This window comes from Chiloscyllium plagiosum, unplaced genomic scaffold, assembly GCF_037043375.1.
Source record: "Chiloscyllium plagiosum isolate Xiang-an unplaced genomic scaffold, Cpla_swu_hap1 HiC_scaffold_22, whole genome shotgun sequence".
In the NCBI taxonomy this organism is placed as follows: Eukaryota; Metazoa; Chordata; class Chondrichthyes; order Orectolobiformes; family Hemiscylliidae; genus Chiloscyllium; species Chiloscyllium plagiosum.
The window spans coordinates 39,259,333-39,274,253 of record NW_028270160.1 but is presented as its reverse complement, the minus strand read 5'-3'; the positions used below and the strand labels follow the sequence as shown (position 1 = coordinate 39,274,253).

The window sequence follows — 14,921 nt, the reverse complement described above, 5'->3', positions numbered from 1 at the left end:
GTTGGTGGAGGGGGGAGGTGTTGGTGGAGGGGGAGGAGTTGGTTGAGGGGGGAGGTGTTGGTGGAGGGGGAGGTGTTGGTTGAGGGGGGAGGTGTTGGTGGAGGGGGGAGGTGTTGGTGGAGGGGGAGGTGTTGGTTGAGGGGGGAGGTGTTGGTGGAGGGGAGAGGTGTTGGTTGAGGGGGAGGTGTTGGTTGAGGGGGGAGGTGTTGGTGGAGGGGGGAGGTGTTGGTGGAGGGGGAGGTGTTGGTTGAGGGGGGAGGTGTTGGTGGAGGGGGGAGGTGTTGGTGGAGGGGGAGAGGTGTTGGTGGAGGGGGAGAGGTGTTGGTGGAGGGGGAGAGGCGTTGGTTGAGGGGGAGGTGTTGGTTGAGGGGGGAGGTGTTGGTGGAGGGGGGAGGTGTTGGTGGAGGGGGAGAGGTGTTGGTGGAGGGGGAGAGGTGTTGGTTGAGGGGGGAGGTGTTGGTGGAGGGGGGAGAGCTGTTGATGGCGGCGGGGATGTGTTGGTGGAGGGGGGAGGTGTTGGTTGAGGGGGGAGGTGTTGGTGGAGGGGGGAGGTGTTGGATGAGGGGGGAGGTGTTGGTGGAGGGGGGGAGATGTTGGTGGAGGGGGGTGGTGTTGTTGGAGGGGGAGAGGTGTTGGTGGAGGGGGGAGGTGTTGTTTGAGGGGGGAGGTGTTGGTGGAGGGGGGAGGTGTTGGTGGAGCGGGGAGGTGTTGGTTGAGGGGGGAGGTGTTGGTGGAGGGGGGAGATGTTGGTGGAGGGCGGGAGGTGTTGGTGGAGAGGGGAGGTGTTGGTGGAGGGGGGAGGTGTTGGTGGAGGGGGGAGGTGTTGGTTGAGGGGGGAGGTGTTGGTGGAGGGGGGAGGTGTTGGTTGAGGGGGGAGGTGTTGGTGGAGGGGGGAGATGTTGGTGGAGGGGTGTGGTGTTGGTGGAGGGGGAGAGGTGTGGTGGAGGGGGGAGGTGTTGGTGGAGGGGGGAGGTGTTGGTGGAGGGGGGAGGTGTTGGTTGAGGGGGGAGGTGTTGGTGGAGGGGGAGGTGTTGGTTGAGGGGGGAGGTGTTGGTGGAGGGGGGAGGTGTTGGTCGAGGCAGGGAGGTGTTGGTGGAGGGGGGAGGTATTGGTGGAGGGGGGAGGTGTTGGTGGAGGCGGGGAGATATTGAATGAGGGACTAGAGCTGTTGGTGGAGGTGGGGAGGTGTTGGTGAAGGGGGAGGTGTTGGTGGAGGGGGGAGGTGCTGGTGGAGGGGGAGGTGTTGGTGGAAGGGGGAGGTGTTGGTTGAGGGGGGAGGTGTTGGTTGAGGGGGGAGGTGTTGGTGAAGGGGGAGGTGTTGGTCGAGGCAGGGAGGTGTTGGTGGAGGCGGGGCGGTGTTGGTGGAGGTGGGGAGGTGTTGGTGAAGGGGGAGGTGTTGGTGGAGGGGGGAGGTGTTGGTGGAGGGGGAGGTGTTGGTGGAGGGGGGAGGTGTTGGTTGAGGGGGGAGGTGTTGGTTGAGGGGGGAGGTGTTGGTGAAGGGGGAGGTGTTGGTCGAGGCAGGGAGGTGTTGGTGGAGGGGGGAGGTGTTGGTGGAGGTGGGGAGGTGTTGGTGGAGGCGGGGACTTGTTGGTGGAGGCGAGGAGGTGTTGGTGGACGGGGGAGGTGTTGGTTGAGGGGGAAGCTGTTGGTATAGGTTGGGAGGTGTTGGTGGAGGGGGGAGGTGTTGATGGAGGGGGCAGGTGTTGGTGGAGGGGGAAGGTGTTGGTGCTGGCAGGGAGGTGTTTGTGGAGGCGGGGCGGTGTTGGTGGAGGTGGGGAGGTGTTGGTGGAGGTGGGGAGGTGTTGGTGGATGGGAGAGGTGTTGGTGGAGGGGGGAGGTGTTGGTGGAGGGGGGAGGTGTTGGTGGAGGCGGGGTGGTGTTGGTGGAGGGGGAGGTGTTGGTGGAGGGGGCAGGTGTTGGTGGAGGGGGAAGGTGTTGGTGTTGGCAGGGAGGTGTTTGTGGAGGCGGGGCGGTGTTGGTGGAGGTGGGGAGGTGTTGGTGGAGGTGGGGAGGTGTTGGTGGATGGGAGAGGTGTTGATGGAGGGGGCAGGTGTTGGTGGAGGGGGAAGGTGTTGGTGTTGGCAGGGAGGTGTTTGTGGAGGCGGGGCGGTGTTGGTGGAGGTGGGGAGGTGTTGGTGGAGGTGGGGAGGTGTTGGTGGATGGGAGAGGTGTTGGTGGAGGGGGGAGGTGTTGGTGGAGGGGGGAGGTGTTGGTGGAGGGGGGTGTTGTTGGTGGAGGTGGTGAGGTGTTGGTGGAGGCGGGGAGGTGTTGGTGGAGGTGGGGTGGTGTTGGTGGAGGGGGAGGTGTTGGTGGAGGGGGGAGGTGTTGGTGGAGGGGGGAGGTGTTGGTGGAGGTGGGGAGGTGTTGGTGGAGGTGGGGAGGTGTTGGTGGAGGTGGGGAGGTGTTGGTGGAGGTGGGGTGGTGTTGGTGGAGGGGGAGGTGTTGGTGGAGGGGGGAGGTGTTGGTGGAGGTGGGGAGGTGTTGGTGGAGGGGGGAGGTGTTGGTGGAGGGGGCAGGTGTTGGTGGAGCGGGGAGGTGTTGGTGGAGGGGGGAGGTGTTGGTGGAGGCGGGGTGGTGTTGGTTGAGGGGGAGGTGTTGGTGGAGGGCAATGTGTTGGTGGAGGGGGGAGGTGTTGGTGGAGGCGGGGAGGTGTTGGTTGAGGGGGAGGTGTTGGTGGAGGTGGGGAGGTGTTGGTGGAGGGGGGAGGTGTTGGTGGAGGAGGAGGTGTTGGTGGAGGGGAAGGTGTTGGTGGAGGCGGGGAGGTGTTGGTGGAGGGGGGAGGTGTTGGTGGAGGGGGGAGTTCTTGTTGGAGGTGGGGAGGTGTTGGTGGAGGGGGGAGGTGTTGGTGGAGGCGGAGAGGTGTTGGTGGAGGTGGGGAGGTGTTGGTGGAGGGTGGAGGTGTTGGTGGAGGCGGGGAGGTGTTGGTGGAGGTGGGGAGGTGTTGGTGGAGGGGGGAGTTCTTGTTGGAGGTGGGGAGGTGTTGGTGGAGGCGGAGAGGTGTTGGTGGAGGTGGGGAGATGTTGGTGGAGGTGGGGTGGTGTTGGTGGAGGGGGAGGTGTTGGTGGAGGGGGGAGGTGTTGGTGGAGGCGGGGAGGTGTTGGTGGAGGTGGGGAGGTGTTGGTGGAGGTGGGGTGGTGTTGGTGGAGGGGGAGGTGTTGGTGGAGGGGGGGAGGTGTTGGTGGAGGTGGGGAGGTGTTGGTGGAGGGGGGAGTTCTTGTTGGAGGTGGGGAGGTGTTGGTGGAGGCGGAGAGGTGTTGGTGGAGGCGGAGAGGTGTTGGTGGAGGGGGGAGGTGTTGGTGGAGGGTGGAGGTGTTGGTGGAGGCGGGGAGGTGTTGGTGGAGGCGGAGAGGTGTTGGTGGAGGGGGGAGGTGTTGGTGGAGGTCGGGAGGTGTTGGTGGAGGCGGAGAGGTGTTGGTGGAGGCGGAGAGGTGTTGGTGGAGGTGGGGAGGTGTTGGTGGAGGGGGAGAGGTGTTGGTGGAGGCGGAGAGGTGTTGGTGGAGGGGGGAGGTGTTGGTGGAGGGGGGAGGTGTTGGTGGAGGTGGGGAGGTGTTGGTGGAGGGGGGAGGTGTTGGTGGAGGTGGGGAGGTGTTGGTGTAGGCGGGGAGGTGTTGGTGGAGGTGGGGAGGGTTTGGTTGAGGGGGAAGGTGTTGGTTGAGGGGGAAGGTGTTGGTGGAGGGTGGAGGTGTTGGTGGAGGTGGGGAGGTGTTGGTGGAGGAGGGGAGGTGTTGGTGGAGGTGGAGGGTGTTGGTTTAGGGGGGTGTTGTTGGTGGAGGGGGGAGGTGTTGGTGGAGGTGGGAGGCGTTGGTGGTGGTGGGAAGGTGTTGGTGTAGGCAGGGAGGTGTTGGTGGAGGGGGGAGGTGTTGGTGTAGGCAGGGAGGTGTTTGTGGAGGCGGGGCGGTGTTGGTGGAGGTGGGGAGGTGTTGGTGGAGGTGGGGAGGTGTTGGTGGATGGGAGAGGTGTTGGTGGAGGGGGGAGGTGTTGGTGGAGGGGGGAGGTGTTGGTGGAGGCGGGGTGGTGTTGGTGGAGGGGGAGGTGTTGGTGGAGGGGGCAGGTGTTGGTGGAGGGGGAAGGTGTTGGTGTTGGCAGGGAGGTGTTTGTGGAGGCGGGGCGGTGTTGGTGGAGGTGGGGAGGTGTTGGTGGAGGTGGGGAGGTGTTGGTGGATGGGAGAGGTGTTGATGGAGGGGGCAGGTGTTGGTGGAGGGGGAAGGTGTTGGTGTTGGCAGGGAGGTGTTTGTGGAGGCGGGGCGGTGTTGGTGGAGGTGGGGAGGTGTTGGTGGAGGTGGGGAGGTGTTGGTGGATGGGAGAGGTGTTGGTGGAGGGGGGAGGTGTTGGTGGAGGGGGGAGGTGTTGGTGGAGGGGGGTGTTGTTGGTGGAGGTGGGGAGGTGTTGGTGGAGGCGGGGAGGTGTTGGTGGAGGTGGGGTGGTGTTGGTGGAGGGGGAGGTGTTGGTGGAGGGGGGAGGTGTTGGTGGAGGGGGGAGGTGTTGGTGGAGGTGGGGAGGTGTTGGTGGAGGTGGGGAGGTGTTGGTGGAGGTGGGGAGGTGTTGGTGGAGGTGGGGTGGTGTTGGTGGAGGGGGAGGTGTTGGTGGAGGGGGGAGGTGTTGGTGGAGGTGGGGAGGTGTTGGTGGAGGGGGGAGGTGTTGGTGGAGGGGGGAGGTGTTGGTGGAGCGGGGAGGTGTTGGTGGAGGGGGGAGGTGTTGGTGGAGGCGGGGTGGTGTTGGTTGAGGGGGAGGTGTTGGTGGAGGGCAATGTGTTGGTGGAGGGGGGAGGTGTTGGTGGAGGCGGGGAGGTGTTGGTTGAGGGGGAGGTGTTGGTGGAGGTGGGGAGGTGTTGGTGGAGGGGGGAGGTGTTGGTGGAGGAGGAGGTGTTGGTGGAGGGGAAGGTGTTGGTGGAGGCGGGGAGGTGTTGGTGGAGGGGGGAGGTGTTGGTGGAGGGGGGAGTTCTTGTTGGAGGTGGGGAGGTGTTGGTGGAGGGGGGAGGTGTTGGTGGAGGCGGAGAGGTGTTGGTGGAGGTGGGGAGGTGTTGGTGGAGGGTGGAGGTGTTGGTGGAGGCGGGGAGGTGTTGGTGGAGGTGGGGAGGTGTTGGTGGAGGGGGGAGTTCTTGTTGGAGGTGGGGAGGTGTTGGTGGAGGCGGAGAGGTGTTGGTGGAGGTGGGGAGATGTTGGTGGAGGTGGGGTGGTGTTGGTGGAGGGGGAGGTGTTGGTGGAGGGGGGAGGTGTTGGTGGAGGCGGGGAGGTGTTGGTGGAGGTGGGGTGTTGGTGGAGGTGGGGTGGTGTTGGTGGAGGGGGAGGTGTTGGTGGAGGGGGGGAGGTGTTGGTGGAGGTGGGGAGGTGTTGGTGGAGGGGGGAGTTCTTGTTGGAGGTGGGGAGGTGTTGGTGGAGGCGGAGAGGTGTTGGTGGAGGCGGAGAGGTGTTGGTGGAGGGGGGAGGTGTTGGTGGAGGGTGGAGGTGTTGGTGGAGGCGGGGAGGTGTTGGTGGAGGCGGAGAGGTGTTGGTGGAGGGTGGAGGTGTTGGTGGAGGCGGGGAGGTGTTGGTGGAGGCGGAGAGGTGTTGGTGGAGGGGGGAGGTGTTGGTGGAGGTCGGGAGGTGTTGGTGGAGGCGGAGAGGTGTTGGTGGAGGCGGAGAGGTGTTGGTGGAGGGGGGAGGTGTTGGTGGAGGGGGGAGGTGTTGGTGGAGGTGGGGAGGTGTTGGTGGAGGGGGGAGGTGTTGGTGGAGGTGGGGAGGTGTTGGTGTAGGCGGGGAGGTGTTGGTGGAGGTGGGGAGGGTTTGGTTGAGGGGGAAGGTGTTGGTTGAGGGGGAAGGTGTTGGTGGAGGGTGGAGGTGTTGGTGGAGGTGGGGAGGTGTTGGTGGAGGCGGGGAGGTGTTGGTGGAGGTGGAGGGTGTTGGTTTAGGGGGGTGTTGTTGGTGGAGGGGGGAGGTGTTGGTGGAGGTGGGAGGCGTTGGTGGTGGTGGGAAGGTGTTGGTGTAGGCAGGGAGGTGTTGGTGGAGGGGGGAGGTGTTGGTGTAGGCGGGGAGGTGTTGGTGGAGGAGGGAGGTGTTGGTTGAGGGGGAGGGTGTTGGTTGAGGGGGGTGTTGTTGGTCGAGGGGGGAGGTGTTGGTGGAGGTGGGAGGTGTTGGTGGAGGTGGGGAGGTGTTGGTGGAGGTGGGAGGTGTTGGTGTAGGCGGGGAGGTGTTGGTGGAGCGGGGAGGTGTTGGTTGAGGGGGAGGGTGTTGGTTGAGGGGGGTGTTGTTGGTGGAGGGGGGAGGTGTTGGTGGAAGCAGGGAGATTTTGGTGGAGGGGGAGGTGTTGGTTGAGAGGGAGGGTGTTGGTTGAGGGGGAGGGTGTTGGTGGAGGCAGGGAGGTGTTGGTGGAGGCGGGGAGGTGTTGGTGGAGGTGGGGAGGTGTTGGTGGAGGTGGGGAGGTGTTGGTGGAGGTGGGGAGGTGTTGGTGGAGGTGGGGAGGTGTTGGTGGAGGTGGGGAGGTGTTGGTGGAGGTGGGGTGGTGTTGGTGGAGGGGGAGGTGTTGGTGGAGGGGGGAGGTGTTGGTGGAGGTGGGGAGGTGTTGGTGGAGGGGGGAGGTGTTGGTGGAGGGGGGAGGTGTTGGTGGAGCGGGGAGGTGTTGGTGGAGGGGGGAGGTGTTGGTGGAGGCGGGGTGGTGTTGGTTGAGGGGGAGGTGTTGGTGGAGGGCAATGTGTTGGTGGAGGGGGGAGGTGTTGGTGGAGGCGGGGAGGTGTTGGTTGAGGGGGAGGTGTTGGTGGAGGTGGGGAGGTGTTGGTGGAGGGGGGAGGTGTTGGTGGAGGAGGAGGTGTTGGTGGAGGGGAAGGTGTTGGTGGAGGCGGGGAGGTGTTGGTGGAGGGGGGAGGTGTTGGTGGAGGGGGGAGTTCTTGTTGGAGGTGGGGAGGTGTTGGTGGAGGTGGGGAGGTGTTGGTGGATGGGAGAGGTGTTGATGGAGGGGGCAGGTGTTGGTGGAGGGGGAAGGTGTTGGTGTTGGCAGGGAGGTGTTTGTGGAGGCGGGGCGGTGTTGGTGGAGGTGGGGAGGTGTTGGTGGAGGTGGGGAGGTGTTGGTGGATGGGAGAGGTGTTGGTGGAGGGGGGAGGTGTTGGTGGAGGGGGGAGGTGTTGGTGGAGGGGGGTGTTGTTGGTGGAGGTGGGGAGGTGTTGGTGGAGGCGGGGAGGTGTTGGTGGAGGTGGGGTGGTGTTGGTGGAGGGGGAGGTGTTGGTGGAGGGGGGAGGTGTTGGTGGAGGGGGGAGGTGTTGGTGGAGGTGGGGAGGTGTTGGTGGAGGTGGGGAGGTGTTGGTGGAGGTGGGGAGGTGTTGGTGGAGGTGGGGTGGTGTTGGTGGAGGGGGAGGTGTTGGTGGAGGGGGGAGGTGTTGGTGGAGGTGGGGAGGTGTTGGTGGAGGGGGGAGGTGTTGGTGGAGGGGGAGGTGTTGGTGGAGGGGGGAGGTGTTGGTGGAGGTGGGGAGGTGTTGGTGGAGGGGGGAGGTGTTGGTGGAGGGGGGAGGTGTTGGTGGAGGGCAATGTGTTGGTGGAGGGGGGAGGTGTTGGTGGAGGCGGGGAGGTGTTGGTTGAGGGGGAGGTGTTGGTGGAGGTGGGGAGGTGTTGGTGGAGGGGGGAGGTGTTGGTGGAGGAGGAGGTGTTGGTGGAGGGGAAGGTGTTGGTGGAGGCGGGGAGGTGTTGGTGGAGGGGGGAGGTGTTGGTGGAGGGGGGAGTTCTTGTTGGAGGTGGGGAGGTGTTGGTGGAGGGGGGAGGTGTTGGTGGAGGCGGAGAGGTGTTGGTGGAGGTGGGGAGGTGTTGGTGGAGGGTGGAGGTGTTGGTGGAGGCGGGGAGGTGTTGGTGGAGGTGGGGAGGTGTTGGTGGAGGGGGGAGTTCTTGTTGGAGGTGGGGAGGTGTTGGTGGAGGCGGAGAGGTGTTGGTGGAGGTGGGGAGATGTTGGTGGAGGTGGGGTGGTGTTGGTGGAGGGGGAGGTGTTGGTGGAGGGGGGAGGTGTTGGTGGAGGCGGGGAGGTGTTGGTGGAGGTGGGGTGTTGGTGGAGGTGGGGTGGTGTTGGTGGAGGGGGAGGTGTTGGTGGAGGGGGGGAGGTGTTGGTGGAGGTGGGGAGGTGTTGGTGGAGGGGGGAGTTCTTGTTGGAGGTGGGGAGGTGTTGGTGGAGGCGGAGAGGTGTTGGTGGAGGCGGAGAGGTGTTGGTGGAGGGGGGAGGTGTTGGTGGAGGGTGGAGGTGTTGGTGGAGGCGGGGAGGTGTTGGTGGAGGCGGAGAGGTGTTGGTGGAGGGTGGAGGTGTTGGTGGAGGCGGGGAGGTGTTGGTGGAGGCGGAGAGGTGTTGGTGGAGGGGGGAGGTGTTGGTGGAGGTCGGGAGGTGTTGGTGGAGGCGGAGAGGTGTTGGTGGAGGCGGAGAGGTGTTGGTGGAGGGGGGAGGTGTTGGTGGAGGGGGGAGGTGTTGGTGGAGGTGGGGAGGTGTTGGTGGAGGGGGGAGGTGTTGGTGGAGGTGGGGAGGTGTTGGTGTAGGCGGGGAGGTGTTGGTGGAGGTGGGGAGGGTTTGGTTGAGGGGGAAGGTGTTGGTTGAGGGGGAAGGTGTTGGTGGAGGGTGGAGGTGTTGGTGGAGGTGGGGAGGTGTTGGTGGAGGCGGGGAGGTGTTGGTGGAGGTGGAGGGTGTTGGTTTAGGGGGGTGTTGTTGGTGGAGGGGGGAGGTGTTGGTGGAGGTGGGAGGCGTTGGTGGTGGTGGGAAGGTGTTGGTGTAGGCAGGGAGGTGTTGGTGGAGGGGGGAGGTGTTGGTGTAGGCGGGGAGGTGTTGGTGGAGGAGGGAGGTGTTGGTTGAGGGGGAGGGTGTTGGTTGAGGGGGGTGTTGTTGGTCGAGGGGGGAGGTGTTGGTGGAGGTTGGAGGTGTTGGTGGAGGTGGGGAGGTGTTGGTGGAGGTGGGAGGTGTTGGTGTAGGCGGGAAGGTGTTGGTGGAGCGGGGAGGTGTTGGTTGAGGGGGAGGGTGTTGGTTGAGGGGGGTGTTGTTGGTGGAGGGGGGAGGTGTTGGTGGAAGCAGGGAGATTTTGGTGGAGGGGGAGGTGTTGGTTGAGAGGGAGGGTGTTGGTTGAGGGGGAGGGTGTTGGTGGAGGCAGGGAGGTGTTGGTGGAGGCGGGGAGGTGTTGGTGGAGGTGGGGAGGTGTTGGTGGAGGTGGGGAGGTGTTGGTGGAGGTGGGGAGGTGTTGGTGGAGGTGGGGAGGTGTTGGTGGAGGTGGGGTGGTGTTGGTGGAGGGGGAGGTGTTGGTGGAGGGGGGAGGTGTTGGTGGAGGTGGGGAGGTGTTGGTGGAGGGGGGAGGTGTTGGTGGAGGGGGGAGGTGTTGGTGGAGCGGGGAGGTGTTGGTGGAGGGGGGAGGTGTTGGTGGAGGCGGGGTGGTGTTGGTTGAGGGGGAGGTGTTGGTGGAGGGCAATGTGTTGGTGGAGGGGGGAGGTGTTGGTGGAGGCGGGGAGGTGTTGGTTGAGGGGGAGGTGTTGGTGGAGGTGGGGAGGTGTTGGTGGAGGGGGGAGGTGTTGGTGGAGGAGGAGGTGTTGGTGGAGGGGAAGGTGTTGGTGGAGGCGGGGAGGTGTTGGTGGAGGGGGGAGGTGTTGGTGGAGGGGGGAGTTCTTGTTGGAGGTGGGGAGGTGTTGGTGGAGGGGGGAGGTGTTGGTGGAGGCGGAGAGGTGTTGGTGGAGGTGGGGAGGTGTTGGTGGAGGGTGGAGGTGTTGGTGGAGGCGGGGAGGTGTTGGTGGAGGGGGGAGTTCTTGTTGGAGGTGGGGAGGTGTTGGTGGAGGCGGAGAGGTGTTGGTGGAGGTGGGGAGATGTTGGTGGAGGTGGGGTGGTGTTGGTGGAGGGGGAGGTGTTGGTGGAGGGGGGAGGTGTTGGTGGAGGCGGGGAGGTGTTGGTGGAGGTGGGGAGGTGTTGGTGGAGGTGGGGTGGTGTTGGTGGAGGGGGAGGTGTTGGTGGAGGGGGGGAGGTGTTGGTGGAGGTGGGGAGGTGTTGGTGGAGGGGGGAGTTCTTGTTGGAGGTGGGGAGGTGTTGGTGGAGGCGGAGAGGTGTTGGTGGAGGCGGAGAGGTGTTGGTGGAGGGGGGAGGTGTTGGTGGAGGGTGGAGGTGTTGGTGGAGGCGGGGAGGTGTTGGTGGAGGCGGAGAGGTGTTGGTGGAGGGGGGAGGTGTTGGTGGAGGGGGGAGGTGTTGGTGGAGGTGGGGAGGTGTTGGTGGAGGGGGGAGGTGTTGGTGGAGGTGGGGAGGTGTTGGTGTAGGCGGGGAGGTGTTGGTGGAGGTGGGGAGGGTTTGGTTGAGGGGGAAGGTGTTGGTTGAGGGGGAAGGTGTTGGTGGAGGGTGGAGGTGTTGGTGGAGGTGGGGAGGTGTTGGTGGAGGCGGGGAGGTGTTGGTGGAGGTGGAGGGTGTTGGTTTAGGGGGGTGTTGTTGGTGGAGGGGGGAGGTGTTGGTGGAGGTGGGAGGCGTTGGTGGTGGTGGGAAGGTGTTGGTGTAGGCAGGGAGGTGTTGGTGGAGGGGGGAGGTGTTGGTGTAGGCGGGGAGGTGTTGGTGGAGGAGGGAGGTGTTGGTTGAGGGGGAGGGTGTTGGTTGAGGGGGGTGTTGTTGGTCGAGGGGGGAGGTGTTGGTGGAGGTGGGAGGTGTTGGTGGAGGTGGGGAGGTGTTGGTGGAGGTGGGAGGTGTTGGTGTAGGCGGGGAGGTGTTGGTGGAGCGGGGAGGTGTTGGTTGAGGGGGAGGGTGTTGGTTGAGGGGGGTGTTGTTGGTGGAGGGGGGAGGTGTTGGTGGAAGCAGGGAGATTTTGGTGGAGGGGGAGGTGTTGGTTGAGAGGGAGGGTGTTGGTTGAGGGGGAGGGTGTTGGTGGAGGCAGGGAGGTGTTGGTGGAGGGGGATGTGTTGGTTGAGGGGGAGGGTGTTGGTGGAGGCGGGGAGGTGCATGAGGGCTAGAAGGTCGAAGAATTCCTAGAACAACTGGGACCAAATTCCCACAGTCCAAGGTATGCGTTCTCACCAGCCCGCCACAGCAGCTGCCCACACTCTGCTTTCAGAGTCAGTCTGTCTGATGCTACTCTGCCTCTGGATCCAGCCCTCTGAATGAAAGCTGCACATTTTGGGGTACTTTTTCCCCGAGGTGGGTCTGGCAGGACATGAACTTTCCTGACTTGAACTATCTTCTTCAGTGCCCAAGTTCCACCCGATAAAATCGGTTTTGTAAGTCATACTTAATTCTATTTTTCTAATCTCAGGAAAAATGAAAGGTACATAAGTATTCCATGAACTATACGCTGTTTTTTTGCCTGGGAGCATTCCCATTAGGACTGTCAAAAAACTGCCCTGACACACTTATTGGCTAGATTTTCATAAAGGATGCAGGATCCCAATGGCAAGACTAAACAGGAGTCCTGAGCCCCTATCTGCAGTGGTGGGACAAACTAAGCAGTTTCGTTGGATGCAGTCTCCTGATTGCTTGTCCAATTAAAGAAGCAGATGGACTCATAGTGCCCTTGGCATGACCAGAGCACCATCAGCTCTGAGGCCGCAGTTATGAGATAGTGCGACTATAGCAGAGCAAGAACTGAGAGGATACGACAGAGGGATATATGAAAAAATAATAAAATCAGAGGGACTAAGCAGGCAGTTTCATTCAAATGGCCGAATAAAGTTCCAGGGTTGGCCCTCTATATCTGTGACCGCAGATTGAACTCCATTTTTTGGGGCATGGACTACCAAGCTCTAATGGCTCCGAGACAGTCATGAGGTCATCTTCATAAAGATATCAGCTTCGCCAAATGGCAGGAAGCAACTCTGCCACCAGTAAAATGCCGATGTGGCCAGAGAACTGACCCTATTTAAAATGGATGCCTGCAATTTAGTGGGCAGTCATTGGGAAACTTGCTCAACATTTGGAATATACTGGCAAGTTGTCTTGACACAGCTCCCCAGCCTCAGTATTTATATTACTGCCCAACTCCTACCCTCTGCTTCCCAGCCTGACATTCCAGGATTGAGACAATTCAGCCCTTATGAGCAAGCTGAAGATGTGATAGAATTAAAATAGTAACTTGCCCAAGCACAACACAGAATCATAGAAACCCTACGGTGAGGAAAAGAGGCCATTTGGCCCAACGAGTCGTAATCGACCCTCTGTAAAGCATCCCGCTCTTCCCCTGTAGCCCCACATTCACCATAGTTAACCCACCTTGCTTATGCATCCCAGGACACGATGGGCAATTTAGCACTGTCAATCTAGCTAGCCTACACATCTTTGGTTGGAAATGGAAACACCCAGAGAAAACCCAAGCAGACAAAGTGAGAATGTGCAAACTCCACACAGAGGCTGTAGTACGGATGTGCTTGTCACATATTTCAATGTTAAAACCCTCAACCAATAGATTAAATATAAATAATTGTTATTGCAAATCATATTTATGTATAAGTTCATTTGAAATTTTTCAAATGAATAAGAATGTGCTATTTTAGAAAACAGCTTAATAAACAAAATTAGATATTGTGCATTTACAGAGCAGGTTGTACAGTAAAAATAAAGAAAACAACGTACAAATAATATCTATCAATACAAACAAAATAACTGACGTACTTGTTTCTCTTTGTTTTCAAAAGGTGTTCCTCATTTGCCTCCTCTTGATTAGAAGTTTCATCTTTTGCTAATGAAGTAGAACAATTCAAATTACATATTTTGATTATGTCAGAGTTCATTTTTAAGGAGACCATTATAATAATTAATGCAAATTTTTGATAGACTATAATTACACATATATTTAAGACAATATTGTTTTACACTTGATAATCTCTCAAGTAAAGAACATGAGATTAGTCGCAAAATAGATTTTAAAATTATCCATCGATGGTGGGCAAGTTGTTGGAGGGAATCCAGAGGGGCACGATGTACATGTATTTGGAAAGGCAAGGACTGATTAAGGATAGTCAACATGGCTTTGTGCGTGGGAAATCATGCCTCACAAACTTGATTGAGTTTTTTGGAGTTATTTTTCCTTCGAAAAGAGGATTGATCAGGTCAGAGCGATGGACGTGATCTATATGGACTTCAATAAGGCGTTCGACAAGGTTCCCCATGGGAGACTGGTTAGCAAGGTTAGATCTCATGGAATACTGGGAGAACTAGCCATTTGGATACAGAACTGGCTCAAAGGTAGAAGACAGAGGATGGTGGTGGTGGAGGGTTGTTTTTCAGACTGGAGGCCTGTGACCAGTGGATCGGTGCTGGGTCCACTACTTTTTGTCATTTATATAAATGATTTGGACGTGAGCATAAGAGGTATAGTTAGTAAGTTTGCAGATGACACCAAAATTGGAGGTGTAATGAACAGCGGAGAAGTTTACTTCAGATTACAACAGGATCTTAATCAGATGGGCCAATGGGCTAAGAAATGGCAGATGGAGTTTAATTTAGATAAATGCGAGTTACTGCATTTTGGAAAAGCAAATCTCAGCAGGACTTATGTACTTAATGATAAGTTCATAGGGAGTGTTGCTGAAAGAAGAGACCTTGGAGTGCAGGTTCATAGCTCCTTGAAAGTGGAGTCGGAGGTAGATAGGATAGTGAAGAAGGTATTTGGTATGCTTTCTTTTATTGGTCAGAGTATTGAATCCAGGAGTTAGACATCATGTTGCAGCTGTACAGGACATTGATTAAGCTACTTTTGGAATATTGCATGCAATTCTGGTCTCCTTCCTATCAGAAGGATGTTGTGAAACTTGAAAGGGTTCAGAAAAGATTTACAAGGGTGTTGCCAGGGAAGCAGGATTTGAGCTATAGGGAGAGCTTGAATAGGCTGAGGCTGTTTTCCCTGGAGGGTCGGAGGCTGAGGGGTGACCTTATAGAGGTTTATAAAATCATGAGGGGCATGGATAGGACAAATGGACAAGTCTCTTTCCTGGGGTGGGGGAGTCCAGAACTAGAGGCCATAGGTTTAGGGTGAGAGGGGAAAGATATAAACGAGACCTAAGGGGCAACTTTTTCACACAGAGGATGGTATGTGTATGAAATTAGCTGCCAGAAGAAGTGGTGGAGGCTGGTACAATTGCAACATTTAAAAGGCATCTGGATGGGTACGTGAATAGGGAGGGTTTTGGAGGGATATGGGCCAGGTGCTGGCAGGTGGGACTAGATTGGGTTGGGATATCTGGTCGGCATGGTCAAGGTGGACCGAAGAGTCTGTTTCTGTGCTGTACATCTCTATGACTCTAAACATCTGAGAGCTTGATCCAGAATGCATGCTACTTTGTACAGATCTCGTACCAGACCTCCATTTGACCACTTGGAACCAAAATACTTGAGAAAAAATATAAGAACTAGGAACAGCAATAGACAATTCAGGCCCTTGAGCCTGCTCCACCATTTCGTACAATCATGGCTGATCTCACCTTGACTCAACTCCATTTTCCTCTTGACTCCTCATAACGTTTTAACCCATTATTAATTAAAAATGTCTATTTTTTCCTTAAATTTACTCCGTGTCCCAGCATCCACCACTTTCTGGTGTAGTGAATTCCACAGATTCATGGCTTTTTGAGAGAAGTATTTTCTCCTCTTTCCTACCCCTTATCCTAAAACTATGATCACCCATTCTAGACTGCTTCACAAGAGGAAACATCCTTTCCACATCTACTTTGTCAATCCTCTTTTGCATTTTACGGACCTCAATTCGATGTCCTCTCGTTCTTCTAAACTTCAGGGAGACCAGACCGAAGCTGGTCAATCTCTCTTCATGAGACAAACCCCTCACCTCGGGAATCAATTTGGTGAACCTCTTCTGAACTGCCTCCAATGCAACTACAACCCTCCTCAAAACTGTATACAATACTCCAGATGCAGTTTCACTAATTCCTGACACAGTTGCTGAAACATTTCCCTACTTTTATACTCTATTCCTTTAGCAATAAATACCAAAATTCTATTACGTAGATTAGAATCCTGACAGTGCAGAA

The 14,921-nt window shown here is 58.7% G+C and overlaps 1 protein-coding gene across 2 annotated transcripts in view; it reads right to left on the bottom strand.

Annotated features, from left to right (window-relative positions):
* Positions 1–14,921, bottom strand: part of tcerg1l (transcription elongation regulator 1 like) — a 773,510-nt gene that overhangs the window by 168,507 nt on the left and 590,082 nt on the right. For both annotated transcript variants that reach the window (XM_043712591.2, XM_043712592.2), the window contains exon 10: positions 12,550–12,616. In XM_043712591.2, coding sequence (XP_043568526.1) covers positions 12,550–12,616 — 67 coding nt within the window. The remainder of the gene's footprint in view (positions 1–12,549; positions 12,617–14,921) is intronic.